Source organism: Lissotriton helveticus, chromosome 9 (genome assembly GCF_964261635.1).
Source record: "Lissotriton helveticus chromosome 9, aLisHel1.1, whole genome shotgun sequence".
Classification (NCBI taxonomy): Eukaryota; Metazoa; Chordata; class Amphibia; order Caudata; family Salamandridae; genus Lissotriton; species Lissotriton helveticus.
The window spans coordinates 464,974,318-464,988,826 of record NC_136070.1 but is presented as its reverse complement, the minus strand read 5'-3'; the positions used below and the strand labels follow the sequence as shown (position 1 = coordinate 464,988,826).

At 42.3% G+C, this 14,509-nt stretch overlaps 1 protein-coding gene across 2 annotated transcripts in view; it reads right to left on the bottom strand.

Annotated features, from left to right (window-relative positions):
- Window positions 1-14,509, bottom strand: part of CEP170B (centrosomal protein 170B) — a 420,899-nt gene that overhangs the window by 22,326 nt on the left and 384,064 nt on the right. For both annotated transcript variants that reach the window (XM_078660287.1, XM_078660288.1), the window contains exons 16-18: window positions 13,067-13,155; window positions 12,879-12,972; window positions 6,018-6,069 (exon numbers count right to left, since the gene is read on the bottom strand). In XM_078660287.1, the coding sequence (XP_078516413.1) occupies window positions 6,018-6,069; window positions 12,879-12,972; window positions 13,067-13,155 (235 nt within the window). The remainder of the gene's footprint in view (window positions 1-6,017; window positions 6,070-12,878; window positions 12,973-13,066; window positions 13,156-14,509) is intronic.

The window sequence follows — 14,509 nt, the reverse complement described above, 5'->3', positions numbered from 1 at the left end:
GAAACGGGCGGCTCTTTTTTTAACATCGCTGCAGCTAGCTATAATGCTCTTCCCCCTTGATATGAGGGCCTTCGAACGGACCCTTAATACTAAAACTTGGCTGTTCAATCTGGCTTTCGAACCGTAGTGCTAGGACACTCTTCTGAGTAGCCTTGTGCGCCACAAAAACCTATAAAAAATGTTACAGTCAAGGGCATTCCTTTATGGAAAAACACCTTCCCATTGAGGGACTTCTAAGCTTCTTCATGTATACTTCTTACTTTGTCATGGCCCGTCAAGTTAAGCGCTCGCACTGTGGAGGCCAGGCTCTTAGGGCCCCAAGTTTCGAAATGATGTTGCTGTTAAGCTGTAGCAAAGTTAAGACTATAGTCTTTATCTAGGGTATTTCAAACAATTCTGCATTTTCTTCGTGCACAGGCATGAAGACAGAACTAATCTCTAATGATTTTTTAATTTTCCGACTGCTGTACCTTTAACATCAAAAAACCATGTAGTGCTGTATGCATAGTCAAAAAAAATGATATCAAATCAAACAACGCTGTATTTACGCTGTCGGTAAACAGATGTAGGGAACAAAACTATTAAATGCAGTTTAAATGATGTCACTGCTCACACACTAGCCCACCGACCAGCCCCACCCCAAACATACCACAGAAACCACCTGAACAAAAATACCTACTCTCATGCCCCTTCTCAACACACGCTCACTATGCAAGCACTCCACTGATTCCTGGACTTCATCTCCTGGACCTCATCGCAACTCTTGCACCTGACAGTGTTCCTCAGTGAGACCTGGCTCAAAACCACATCCGCCCCAGACAGAGCCTCAGCGATCGCCAATGGATATAAAATCACTCTCCAGGACCGCACTAACAAGCCGGAAGGAGGAGGTACAGCCATCATCCACAGAGAGACCATACAGTGTATCACCACCGACAATACCAATAACCCCATTGAACATATCAATTTCAAGCTCCATACAGATGACAAAACCATCAGAGGCACCCTTGCATACCGTCCCCCAGGCCGGCGCTCTAGTTTCTGAAACACCCTCGCAGACTTCATTGCAACCTAAGCCTTAGACTCCAAGGACTACACCTTCCTTGGCATTTTCATATCGACAACCCAAGTGACAAAAACACTGCACATCTCCCCAACAGTATGAGCAGCCTTGGATTGACCCAGATTTCCCACAACCGTACACACTGCAGGACACATGCTGGACCCAATTTTCACCTCGAGCAACCAGGTCAAATACAGCCATGTCCCACAACACACATGGAATGATCACCCCATCGTCTATTTCAGCATTTCAAGCCCCGGCACTGCCACCACCTAGATGATCAATGCCACCCACCAGAGGTGGAAAAAAATCTCAGAGACCAGCTGGGTGAAAGGCCTCAACACCCCCAACCCTGCTACCGCCAACAACCTCTAACAGAGAGTGAAAAACATCAATGCCTTGATCACTAACTGAGCAGACAGCATCGTCCCGATCAAGAGCAACATCCAGAGAAAATCCTCCATAAAGGACATTTGGTACACCCAATAACTCAGAACAGCGAAATGAGACAGCAAACAGTAGGAGAGTAAATGGTGCACCAGCAAGGACACCTCCGACATGGCAGCCTTCAAGACCTCCCTCAACCTCTACCACCGCCAGCCGAGGGCAACAAAGAAAACCAGCCTTGCCGCCTGCATCGAAACCAACACCAAGGAACTTTTCAACATTGTTAAGGAATTTTCCAACCTGGCTGCCAGTGAAAACAACACCACACCCTCACCGGAGCTGTGCAACAATCTCGCCCACTTCTTCCACAACAAGATCGCAACCGCATACAGAAACTTCGAACCCCAACTCACACCTATGCGCTTCCTCAACAGATACTTCACCACCATAACCGATACGAACCACACGCTAACCAGGTCGAACATCCTCTCCACAGATCCATGCCCGGACCATATCTTCAACCTCGGAAACCAAATGATCGGCCAGGACCTCACCACCCTACCAAACACCTATCAACACCGCAACATTTCCTGACCCCTGGGAACATATCAAAAGTCAGACCACAACCCAAAAAAAACCTCTGCTGACCCCAGCGAACTCAATAAGTACCAGCCAATTTCCCTGCTCCCATTCCCAGTGAAGGCACTGGCAAAGATCATCAACAATCAACTCAGGACACACCTGGAGCAGAACCAACTACTCAACGCCTCCCAATCCGGCTTCTGCAGCAATCACAGCACCAAAACATCCCTGTTCGCAGCCACCAATGATATCCAAAGCCTTCTTGACCGAGGAGAAACAGCAGCTTTGATTCTCCTCGACCTCTCGGCAGCATTCGACACAGTATCCCCACCACACACTGACTGAACGACTCCACCACATTAGCATCCAAGGGAACACACTAAGATGGGTCACCTCTTTACTCACCGGAAGAACCCAGATGATCCACCTCCCACCTTTCCACTTCTGAATCCAAGAACATCTGCGTTGTATCCGAGGGCTCATCCCTCAACCCTATGCTTTTCAACGCATGTATGAGCCAGCTTGCCAACATTGTCCGATCCCTCAGTCTCAACATACTTTCCTATGCAGATTACACCCAACTCATCTTCTCACTCACCGACGACCCCACCACCACCAGAACCAACTTCCATAGATGCATGACAACCGTTACCGGCTGGATGAACAACTGCTTGCAGCTGAACACAGACAAGACGGAAGTACTGATCTTTGGCAACAGCAGCAACACATAACTCCTGGTGTCCATCAGACCTAGGATTCACACCCAATCCCTCCAAACACGTCTGAAACCACAGAATCATCAATGACAACAAGCTCACCATGAAATCACAGGTCAAAGCCTTCTCCTGCACCTGCTTCCTCACTTTGCGCATGCTATGCAAGATCTTCAAGTGGCTGCTACTACACACAAGACGCACCGTGACACAAGCCCTCATTACCAACTGACTGGACTACGCCAATGCCCTCTACGTAGGAATTGCCGCACACATTCTACAGAGACTTCAGACCTACATAAAACAGCAGCCAGACTCATCCTCGGCCCTCCCCGACGAACCCACATCACACCCCACCTCAGGAAACTCCACTGGCTCCCCGTACAGAAGAGATGGCAATTCAAGCAGCTGACTCACGCACACATGGATCTACAAAACCAAGGCCCGCCAACATTAACCACCACCTGAACTTCCACCAACCATCAAGAAGACTATGCTACGCCTTCCTTTCACTTGACCATACTCCCCGCATCTACTGATGCAGAAGTCGAGGATGCTCCTTCTCCCACATCACAGCAAAGACCAAGAACATCCTCCCCACGCACCTCCAGACCATCACCTCACTTCCACAATTCTGATTGGCCCTCAAGACCTAGCTGTTTGATAAGTCTACGGGTTCTGCAGCTGCCTGGATACACTATCGGGTGATTAGCTGCACTTTATAAATCCTGACTGATAGATTGATTGATATATAAAGTCATCAAACATGTCATTGTTGATGCCATTTCTGATACGTTGACAGTATATGGGAAATAAAAGGCTCCTGCAACTTTACTTGCAGGCAGCTACTTAACAGTTTCTAATGGGATGGAAGGCTGCATTTTGCATCCATCAGTCCCTGTAATGGTCAAGGCTGTATTTCTATTGTCACCAAGCAGACATATAGAAGAGCAATTGGTTTTACCAGACCAGTAATGTCGATAGGGATTTGAATTTTGAGACGTCTGAGGTCATGGGCAATACATGGTGGCATGGGACCATGCAAATGTCTGAGGTTTTTAGGTTTTGAATCACCACAACATTCTTTCAAGCTATTTTGTGGTGTGAATAAACATCCATACCTTTCATTCAACAAAGTTAATTTCCTTGGTTATGTTTTGATATATTGTGACCCAAGGTATGCACTGGGAAACTCCTTTGGACATGCTCAAAAGGGCACACAATGTGGTTATTGCCACTGGTCCCCAGACACCTTGCACCTAAACCACTCACTAAGACCAGAGCACACTTCACCTACTCCCTAGATTTGCAAGCACAACCACCAAGCAACCATTTTAATTTACCATTCTAGCATGACTATCTGTCATGTTAGAATGGTAATTAAACTCTGACCATCACCTTTCTTGATGCATTCACAACTTTGTGTGTGCACGTGTCACAACACTCACATTTGGTGGCCATCTTGGAATGGAATTCCCTTTTAATTAAATCTTTTCCAAGAAGGGTGACTGTGCATACCCATGCCAGTTTCAAAAAAAGCAAAAGGCAATGCCAGTAGGTCAGCCATTTAAAGGAGTGTCCTGCAGGCTTTGCCAATGTTTGGTTATTTTGCTCTCAATTTTTAAGATGAGAGTCCATGTAATGGCCTCCATTCTGTTGTCTGTTTTTTGGTAAAAGGTGCCCCTGGTTTCACACTGCTTCCAGTGCAGCTTTCCTGCTATCTGTCTTGCTATGCATCAGCACTGGACCACTGCCTTGTCTAAATCTGTGACAGCTCTTTTCTGTCCAACTTCCCTTTTGAAAGAGGATGACATTGCAGGTTTGAGAAGGAAATTACTATACCCCTGTAGCCATTTGCGCTCAAAAAAGTTTTTTTATTCAATAATTTTAAAGTTGATAAAGGCACAATGATTAGGTCATCCTGATTAATACCTGTGTTGGTAATCACAAACATTTTTCATTCACAGCCACTGAGCAGACTTTACTCTGGTTTCTAACTGGAACACAGTTCGTGTCTGATAGTGATTTAATCAGAGGAACTGGTTCAGACAAATTTAAGAATTACCCACCAATACTGTGCACCCTAATAACATGGGTCAATGCTTGAAATCATAAATGTTTAAATAAATCACAAGCCAGAATGGTCCACTGTCTCAAGGCTATGAGTCTCCGTTTGCTGAGAATTTCAACACCTCTGCTCCTACAAACTAACTGGAAGCATTATGGTTATGCTCCAAGTCTTTTTTTAATCACACATACAAATCATGACAGTGTTCTACACAAATCAACACAGGTCAGAGTGAATGGCCCAACCTCTCCCCCATAGCTATTCTGCCCCAACCACTGTTGTCTAGCATGTATATACTAAGCCACAATTTATACAACATCTTCTGTACGATCAGTGTCATTCAAGTACTCTCTCAGAGAGGTCAGTTATCAAGTGGTCTAGAGACCAGTGGAAGATTGTCTGAGTAGGAGTCTTTGAACTCATTACATGTGGTCGGGACCTATACTTCATTTATAGCAGCATAGCTATAAACCAATATACATCGATTCCTCATTTAGCAAACATTAGTATAATTCCAACAATTAGCCGATGTTAGGTGCATACTCAGTCAGGCCACCATCACCAGCAGTTCAGGTGGGACTCACATTTTGGAAATGGCATCAAGCAAGTCAGCTAGATCATTTAATATTGCTGCTCTGTGGCACAACACAGAGTAAGATACATGAAATCAGCATCTAAAGATCGACAACAGTCACAAGACCCTTACGTGTTTGGGTATGTACATTTGATGAAGGTATCTGAACTGAAGCTACTTATGTTTGACGTTAAGAACCCTGCTTGGTTTGGTCACACACCTATTGCCACCCATCACCTGACAAGGTAAGTGGTCTGGCCTGCTCCTGGCAAACTGGACTTCTAAATGCCAACCAAACTTTGTGTATCTGGGTACCTTTGTACATAATCTAGACTAATCTGCTCCCCACTTAGCATGCCTATAAGACTGTACAATAGGTAAAATGTTTCAGGCTAGACTGGGAGCCCAGGTACCAACAAGGAAAGTGAGTGTCTAATCCTGTAATATATGAACATCTCAAAATCTCCCTTAATGAAAGCTGAATTTGTTTAGTAACCTCCCAGATGTTTACACATTATTATAACAAGGAATACCAGATCTACCAGCATGCCATCACAGTCAGCAGCTACAAAGCGCATCCCACCAGAAAGTTCTGAAAAGGAAACCGAAACATGCACAGCAACAACCTACCTTCTAACTGTTTCTGAACTCGTCTTAGTTCTTTCAAGATGCAGCTTATTTCCTAAAAAAGAAAAATTAAATATAAAATGTTTGTAGGTAATAAAGATATGTATTAATATGGCGGTAGCTGGCGTAAATCTACTTGAAGGGAGAAGCTTGCAAAAGCACAAAAACAAATATTACCTCACAAGAGGCTTTTTTGATCTTACTTTAGGAAAGCCGTCAGCAGAGGTTCTCTCAGGGGACAGGATCTTGTGGGAACTATCTAGGGGCAGGCAGGTCAGGAACAAAAGGTAGCCATTGTTTGTTCTGTCATTAACATGTTGGTCAGTCAACAGTACAGTCATAGGTTGATTAGAACTCTCATTAGTGATGTGAAATTTAAACTGTCCACCAAGAATAGACTTTCCATTGCATTACGTAGGAGATGTACGATTCTGCATGTTGATTAGAACTCTCAATAGTGATGTGAAATTGAAACCGTCCTCCAAGAATAGACTTTCCACTGCATAACGTAATAGATGTATGATTCTGCATGGAGGTCTTCTTTTGTCCTAGCAAGACCCTGTCAAGTGTGGCAAGCCCTGGAGCCTCTTCAAGCAAGCTCTGGAGCTGCATAAGCACTGTTTACCATCCGATGAAGCATTACACCTAAATGGGGAGTACCTGACCAGGTGCTGGCAGGATTCTGAGATGGGATACCATTCATTATCCAAGATTGCCAAACTTCTGCCTCAGTGTCGTGTCACCACTAGTGCATGGTGCCAAAGCTTTACCATTTCTCACTGTGGTAAACTAACTGACCTCTCCTGCAATGTGCATAGACTGACTCAACTCTCTGAACCATGGAGACAGAGGTATAGATTAGCCAAATTTTCAAAACCAAAAACCAAGACAGGAGTGCGACTTACTGCAGACAACTACTATGAGCACAGAAGAACTACAACTGCAGCAACTACTAATTTAGAAAACTACTACAATGATGAAATGACACACAAAAAATGGACCAATACCAACAATGGCAGGTAGCTTATTGGTTATGTACTTTTCTTCAATTCATCAAGTTGTGACTACATTAGGAATCTCAAGATGCCACAAGTCAGGAATGAGTTTTTACTTTCCATTCTGGTATTTGTACTTACATTTTTCACATTACAATTCAGGACTACAAGAATCAGAAAGCAAAGCAAAGGATGCTACAGATGCCTAAGAATGAACATCATTAGGTAAAAACAATATTCACTAAGGGTAATTAGGAAGAGGGGGGGAAGATTGCTTAATAGCAAAGCGGCAGAAGCATTTCACAATTTATGTCTGTCTGGCATGACTATGTTGTTGGGATGAATATTCATAGTTGTCAAGTGGATCAATATCTTGCGTAAAGTTTTCAGCTAATCGTGTCCTTTTAGCATACGTCACATTGCCCACTAGAATTTTTAAACATATACTTATAGCATTAACAATTAAACTAAAAGTTCCAAAATGCAAAGTGCTGTTGGCTGAAAGGCAAGAATTGGCGTGAGGTGCAACATGACAGGAGCCCATCTAGCAGCTATGCATATGAATATGTGATTTGTAATTGCTACAAGTGGGAAAAAAATTCAAGACCTCCCACCCCTACTCACTTATTGCTTCAGACTGGACACAGATAGTCAAGGACTAAAGTGAACACATACCATGCCCGAATGTGTGTATACATGCACAAGTAAACTTGTAACAACGAGAGAGGAAAGGAAACGAGAAACGCTCCTATTCCCCTCAGGCGAAATTTCAATAGAACAACAGAGAAGCGTCACAACACAAATGACTACAAAAAGGAGTAAGCAAGTAGTCAGGCTCACAGTCTAAGTGGCTTGGGAAGGAAACCTTTTTAGGTTGATTTGAAAGCCCTCACTCACCAACATGGTTGGTGGCATGCTTCATCAACAGGCCCCACCAGGAGTGGCCGAATGCCACCCTGGTGTGCTGCAATGCCAGGTTACGGATTGTGGGCTCATAAAGCACGTTATTTGAAAAACAAAACTAGATCTAGTGCCAACAATGCAGCTTCAGTGTTACCCTAGTGGCTAGAAGACTTCTGAGCTGTTACAGATTGACGTTGATCCCAGTATAATGACAACAACTATTACCATGTTTGATCTAAGCAACAAGCGACATTGTTCCACAACCAACCATGCTGAATTATTTCTAGTATGTCAAAATCCTCACAAGTATAGAAGGTATATTTATATACCAAACCACACATGCAGTCTTTGCAACTTTTTCGCAGTTGATCTGGAAGCTCAGGCATTGTATGACCCCTTTGATCACAAGTGAGTATCCTTGTCTTTTCTGACCTTGAAATAAATACTGCAATTTGAATGAAAGTAACAACACAACCCATCTATTAGGTCAACAGTGACAAGGTAATATTGCTGTGCAGCTCTGCTGTTACATACATAGAGACCTTAAGATCCTTGTCTTTTATTGATGCACGAAGTGTGCATTCATCCTCAACATGCATGATTCCATCTCAAACTGGCTAGTGTGGTACAAGACCTTCCCAGCTTCCAAGCTCAATGGGCCCAGAAACGAGCGCAAGATAGCCATTGCAACGCTCTCACTGGATACACAATTTATTTTACCTGAAGGACTAGGAAACGTGCTCTCTTGTTAAGTGAGAAAGGATTCTCAGTTGCTTAAAGGTTTGGTTCTTTTAACAGTCATTGTGAATGGCAGTCTAAGATTAACGTTGGTACTTTAGACTTGCCCACTGCAAGTGATCTATCAATGTATCAGTTCACTTTTGATGCCACTTTATGTTGTTGAGAACAAACTGCGAACTTACAACTGGGCCAACACAGGTTAAGGTTTCCTTCAGAAATGTACCACAATATAGTAATATGGGTTCTTGCCAGATTGTTCTCTCACATGAAGATGACATTGGCAAATAGCTTTACTGCATGACCATACCCTGATGGATAAGTTAACTGCATGAGCGAACTGCAGAGCACTGTTGGGACAGTGTGGCTTACTGAAAGTGGAAAAGGACTTTGATATTAAATGTTTCAGCCACTCCAAAGGGACTCTACCTGCCTCAATATGGAAATGTAATTGCTTTTTAAAATATGGCTGATTACATTTACAGTCTTTTATAACTCATTTGTGGAAATGATGCATGCTGTAGTGTTGTTTACAGAGGCAGGAATGCTGGATTAGCAGCACTTTAGTTGCTGTCAATTTTGCATCACACATTGCACTGATGCACTCATTAAGGTACCCTTGGATGGCCGCACTCATACCCCTAAAGGAAGAGAAGTATACACTTACTTGAGTATAGTAAGTGATACATAAGTCATATGTTTGCTTTTGTATTACTGGCACATTTTGGCAAATCTCCAACATTTCCAAGACAAATAACTCAAAGGACGTGTTTTATAATACATGCTCAATGTGCCTACTCAGTTCTGATTACACCCTATTCATCTCCACTGAGAATGTCGCCTATATACCCACTCCATGTCTGTTAAAAAATTATCTGTAATTTATTCCTGGACTTTTTGTGGTGCACTTGGTGCGGATGTAAACTCAATGGAATATACTAAAATTCGTATAACATTAAGCCTATTGCTCACTCACTTGGTGGCTCTGCTAAAATTCAGCAACCTCTTTGGAAGAGAGCGCTTCTCATTTCAATTATCAGCGGGTAAGAGACCCCTCCTGTACTACTTTGACGCGCCCCATCTCACCCCACTCAGCACCCACAGTCTGACATGCAGATAATCTTCTTTACCTTTTCATCCAACACCAATATATTGCCTAATACTGTGTTGGTTACATGCCTTTCTTACATTAAACTTTTTCACTAAACCAATAGTCTCAATCCTCATTTTTCTAAACAATTTGGGCCCACTTATATAAGGAGGTAGGACCATAGTCTGCTGTTGTGGTGGTCATGAGGCCGCCCGATAGGCATCCAATTACAATATGACCGCCGTGGTGGCATTCGGAAAGTGCTCCTTTACGCTGCTGCTTCTGCTGTGGCCTAGGAAAAGGGCTGCCGCACAAGCTGCCACGTAAAAGAGCACTTTGAGCACATCCATGCACCATGTGGTGGATGGCTCACGGTGCATGGATGTGTGTGGCGGCACTACATGTGCCCCCAGGGATACTTTGAAGTGGCCCACGAGGGGCGGGGCTCCTGTTTGGGGCACCCAAAGTCCCTTTCTGACATCCTTTTCATGGCGGTCAGACTGCCCTGAAAGGCTAACGGAAAGGGACATCGTAATCCAGACGGCAGTGTCTGCCACAGCACTGCCCCCATTTGGGATCGCAATTCAAACCGCTGCCCAGTTGGGATCACTGATCTTGGTGGAGGCGGCGCATCGTGCCCCAACAGACAAGGGTCCAACCGCCAGCTTTGTAATGTGGCAGTCGGACTGAAAGGGTTGCCTGTCAGTGGGACTGCCACCGATGGTCTGTCGGTGGCGGTCCCACCAACATTACAATGAGGCCCTTTATTTACTACCGGCAAATAGCCTAAGCTCTTTAAAAACTAACTCTTCTCTCTACCCAGTTTGCCTTTACTAGGCTCTTTATTTAGGATGTATCGGTCTAAATATACCTACAGTCACAAATACAGAAGATTTGGCCAATTTGAAAATCTAGAAACAAAAGAAGGTCCTAGGATGAAAACGTAAATACTCATAACCTTATTTACATCAATCGCTCTGATGCTCACCCAACTTTCTTAGATAGCTAGAATTGATAGCTAAAATTGACAGTGACAACTATAGGAAGCACAATATATTCTTCATGATCCACAAAATAAGATAAGCAAACCCTCGTCTTGACAACATTGCCTCAGTCACAGAGATGCACAGCTAAGATATGCTATACATAACAAAATTGTGGCTGAACCTTCACTCCCAATCAATATTAGAATTCCTAATCTCACAAGGATAAGCCATCATGAGACAAAAGACATACACCTTGTTGTCAGCATAGCCATCATCTTCAGGAACACAACGGAATGAAAGCAAGTTCAAACAACTTCCTACACCACCTTTGACTGTCTCCAAGAAGCTGCTCCTCTCTCCTCTTCGAATACCACATATCTACGCATCATTTATAATTTCTCCAAATTAAAAACTAACTTTTTAGGGCATCTAGCAAACATATTATTTGAACCTCGCTCTTTCACTACACAACATTTTCACAGTCTACCTCGAAACGGACTGGTGCAATATCAAATGTAGACACTATGTGATCATGTCTTATGTGTATACTTCATTCAATATGACTACTTGGTGTCTGTAGTCCTTTCTAAGTGTCTCTACCTTCTCTACCTCCCCTACTACCTAAGAGTGTTCTATCTTGTATGTGAGGATTCCAGCCTTGGCAGTTGATGGTCTGGTCAGCTGTGAGGTTTGCTGCTCTGCTGTCTTATTTTATGTAACTTAATAAATCCATCCTAATAACCTGAAGACGTGTCCTGCTACCTACTTAAATTATCTACAACAGATCTCCATGTCCTTCTCAAGTTCCATAGTTTTTCTCAAATGTAACCAGTCAAACCCATAATAAAGGTCATATACTAGTCCAAACTTATGGCTGTGGATCAACACTTTAATGTCTACTTCTCATTGAAGTTTACTGGAGTGCTCCATTTCTGGTGCCATTCATAATACTACTGTAACTCACCCTTCTCCCAGTAATAAGTGTTCACCCACTAAAAACGTAATAGAAACCAGCTTGTGAACTATCTATTTCTACATTGAAGTTCCACTAACCCTAACACCAACACAGATGCGACTGAAAAAGCAAATTACTCAACACCATTGCTTCTGCAAACACTTCGGGAGAGGATTGTTGTTGTACTCATGCTGGGGTCACAGGGGTAATATAGATATGTAGTACAGAGTACAGGATGTACATTCAACAGCAAAACTAAAATCAAGTTCAAAAAGTGTTTTCTAGCTCACAAAGCAGTACACCAGAAAAACCCACACTACCTCGCCAACTACTTCAACATGTCTGCAAACTAACTAGACCGTTCAAGGTAATATACTTCATGTTGGAAACGTCAAAATTCTGAATTTCTCAAGCTGTGAAACAATCCATTTCAAGGGTAATCATAAAATATGGAACTCCCTCAAAGTTTTCCTAATATTTTATCCCTCCCTTTTTGTATTCTTTGCAGACATGTAACAACGCTGACCTTTTTGTTCTTACCATACACTGGCTAATCCGAATTTATTTTGTAAATAATCCAGCTTTTGAATTTATCCATCACCAATCGCACGACGCACACTATACTCACTAAAGTGCCTTACAAATATAATTATGTGATGCTTTTCACATTATTGTGCCTCCTACCCTGTTACGGTCATTATTTGTTGATGTCTACCTCATACAATATGATGCTCTATTGTAAAGTGCTCTAATATCACCGGGTGCAGACATGCTATGTAAAAATGTAATATAAATGAAATAGGAGCTAAGGATTTCCGTAGCACTTATGTGTCATGGGCATGATGCATATTTTACACACATGCAGGATTATAAGAAGTGTGTATTTTTTAAAAGCATCATCTTTCTTGCAATAAAATTAACTTTTGTATACATGACACCTCTTCCAAAAACCGTTCTGAAACAAGCAAGCCAATAGGTCTAGCTTGATAAGCAAAATTGAGTTGCTTCTCAGAAGTGTACGTTATATAATTTACTCCGGTGCTAACAGACCATTCTAGTTAGGACTCCATTTCTTAGGTCTCTCTCAAAACTATTCCTGTATACTAAGATTGCAACTTTCCAAACTTTAGTGGGTTTACAAAATGTATTTCCATAACAGCATTAAGACTAATAACATTTTATTGCAAGATGAAATACCTTATTGGAGGTCTTTAATATTGGCACTTCATTTTCAGAGTTAATTTTAGCTTCGATTTCCTCCCAACTTTTTTCCTTATTTTGAAATAGAACCCTGAAAACACCCAAAATTCCACAATTAGTTCAAAATCATATTTTTAACCAAATAAAGACATTTCCTACTGACATTTTTTACAAGTACAACTTACTTCATTTTCTCAGCAAGATTCTCTGTATGTGCCCTTATAGTATGTGACAGTTGTGAAACTGGATTTAACATGAGATTGTCAAAAATTACCTGAAAGAGAGCACAAACGTCACATCATTAAAAGCCTTTGAAACTTTTCAGTTCAACATTACCGGTTCAAAATTCAAGAGAATTCCCATTTAACTACTGAATGATGAGACCATTACAATGCCCCACTTCCCTTCCATTGTACCCCAGGGAGCAGAGGGTCAGGGGATGATTCAGCGATTGGAAGTTGGGTTGGTTGAGGTATTCTGGATGACATGTCAAAGCGAGAAGGCTGCCAGTGTCAATACAATTACCAAATACTTCCCATTTTAGTGCCAGGTATCACTTTCTTTCCACACCAAGTTGCACGATCTGCACGTTTCCATTTGGATTACGAATAACTAGCTGAAAGTAAGGTTAACTGAGCTAGTGCTGCTCGTATGAGGGGAAAAACATGCACTACTGGAGGACATGTTGTTAGGTTATGATAAGAATGCATCATTGCTCTTGTGGTTTGAGTGAGAGAGTTTGTCCTGCTGCTGGTCATGTTCCAGGGCATGATTTAAACCTGCACTGCTATCACTGTGCCTAGAAGTGTTTAAGGAAGTCTTCCATACAATTCTGCTCTCTGTGGGGCATATGCCCTATGTGTATAGAAAAGCATGTGTTGCTTCTGTCCAAAACGTGCATCTGTTCTCGAAGTGTTAGCTGCTACTGCATTAGGTTCTTGAAATCTTTAGCTGTACAAAAGCTAAAACTATTGACTTTATCAAGGCTGGAATATAAAAGAGTCTGTGGGCCAGATGTACTATACACACTTGGGTCGCAATAGTACTTTTCGGACCAAATTACTAATAGGTCACTTCACAAAACTCCGAATCATAATGATTTGCGATCCAACATACCTTATGAATATTCTTGAGGTAGGTCACGAATTGCGAATCACTATGTTCAGATGTCATCACTGGAATGGTGTCCTGCCGCATTTAAATCAAGTACTTTATGTTTTTTATGTGCCCATTTTGATGGGACAAGTCTGCTTTAAAGAAAATTATTTTAGTTTTAAAAAAGTCTGACTAAGAGTTGACAGTGGTCGGCGGGCTAATTCGCAGTCTCAAACATTTTTTTTCATGTTTTGCGACCAGATTTTGGTAGCAAAACACTGATACATTGCTTTATTAATCAGCATTTGGAAGGGATGCCCAAACGTATCCCTTCCAAACAGCGATGCATAATGCATTTCGAAATCAATATAGCGATTCGCTAACCTATTGCTAAATGGTAGTGCTGATTACCAAAATGTTAACTGGGTTTAGTGTATGTGAAAATCGCCATTTAGCAGTTGCAAACCCTGTGATTTGGTGAGAGACAAGTGTTTTCAAGTGCTAAGCGGGTTGATACATCTGACCCTATCCTT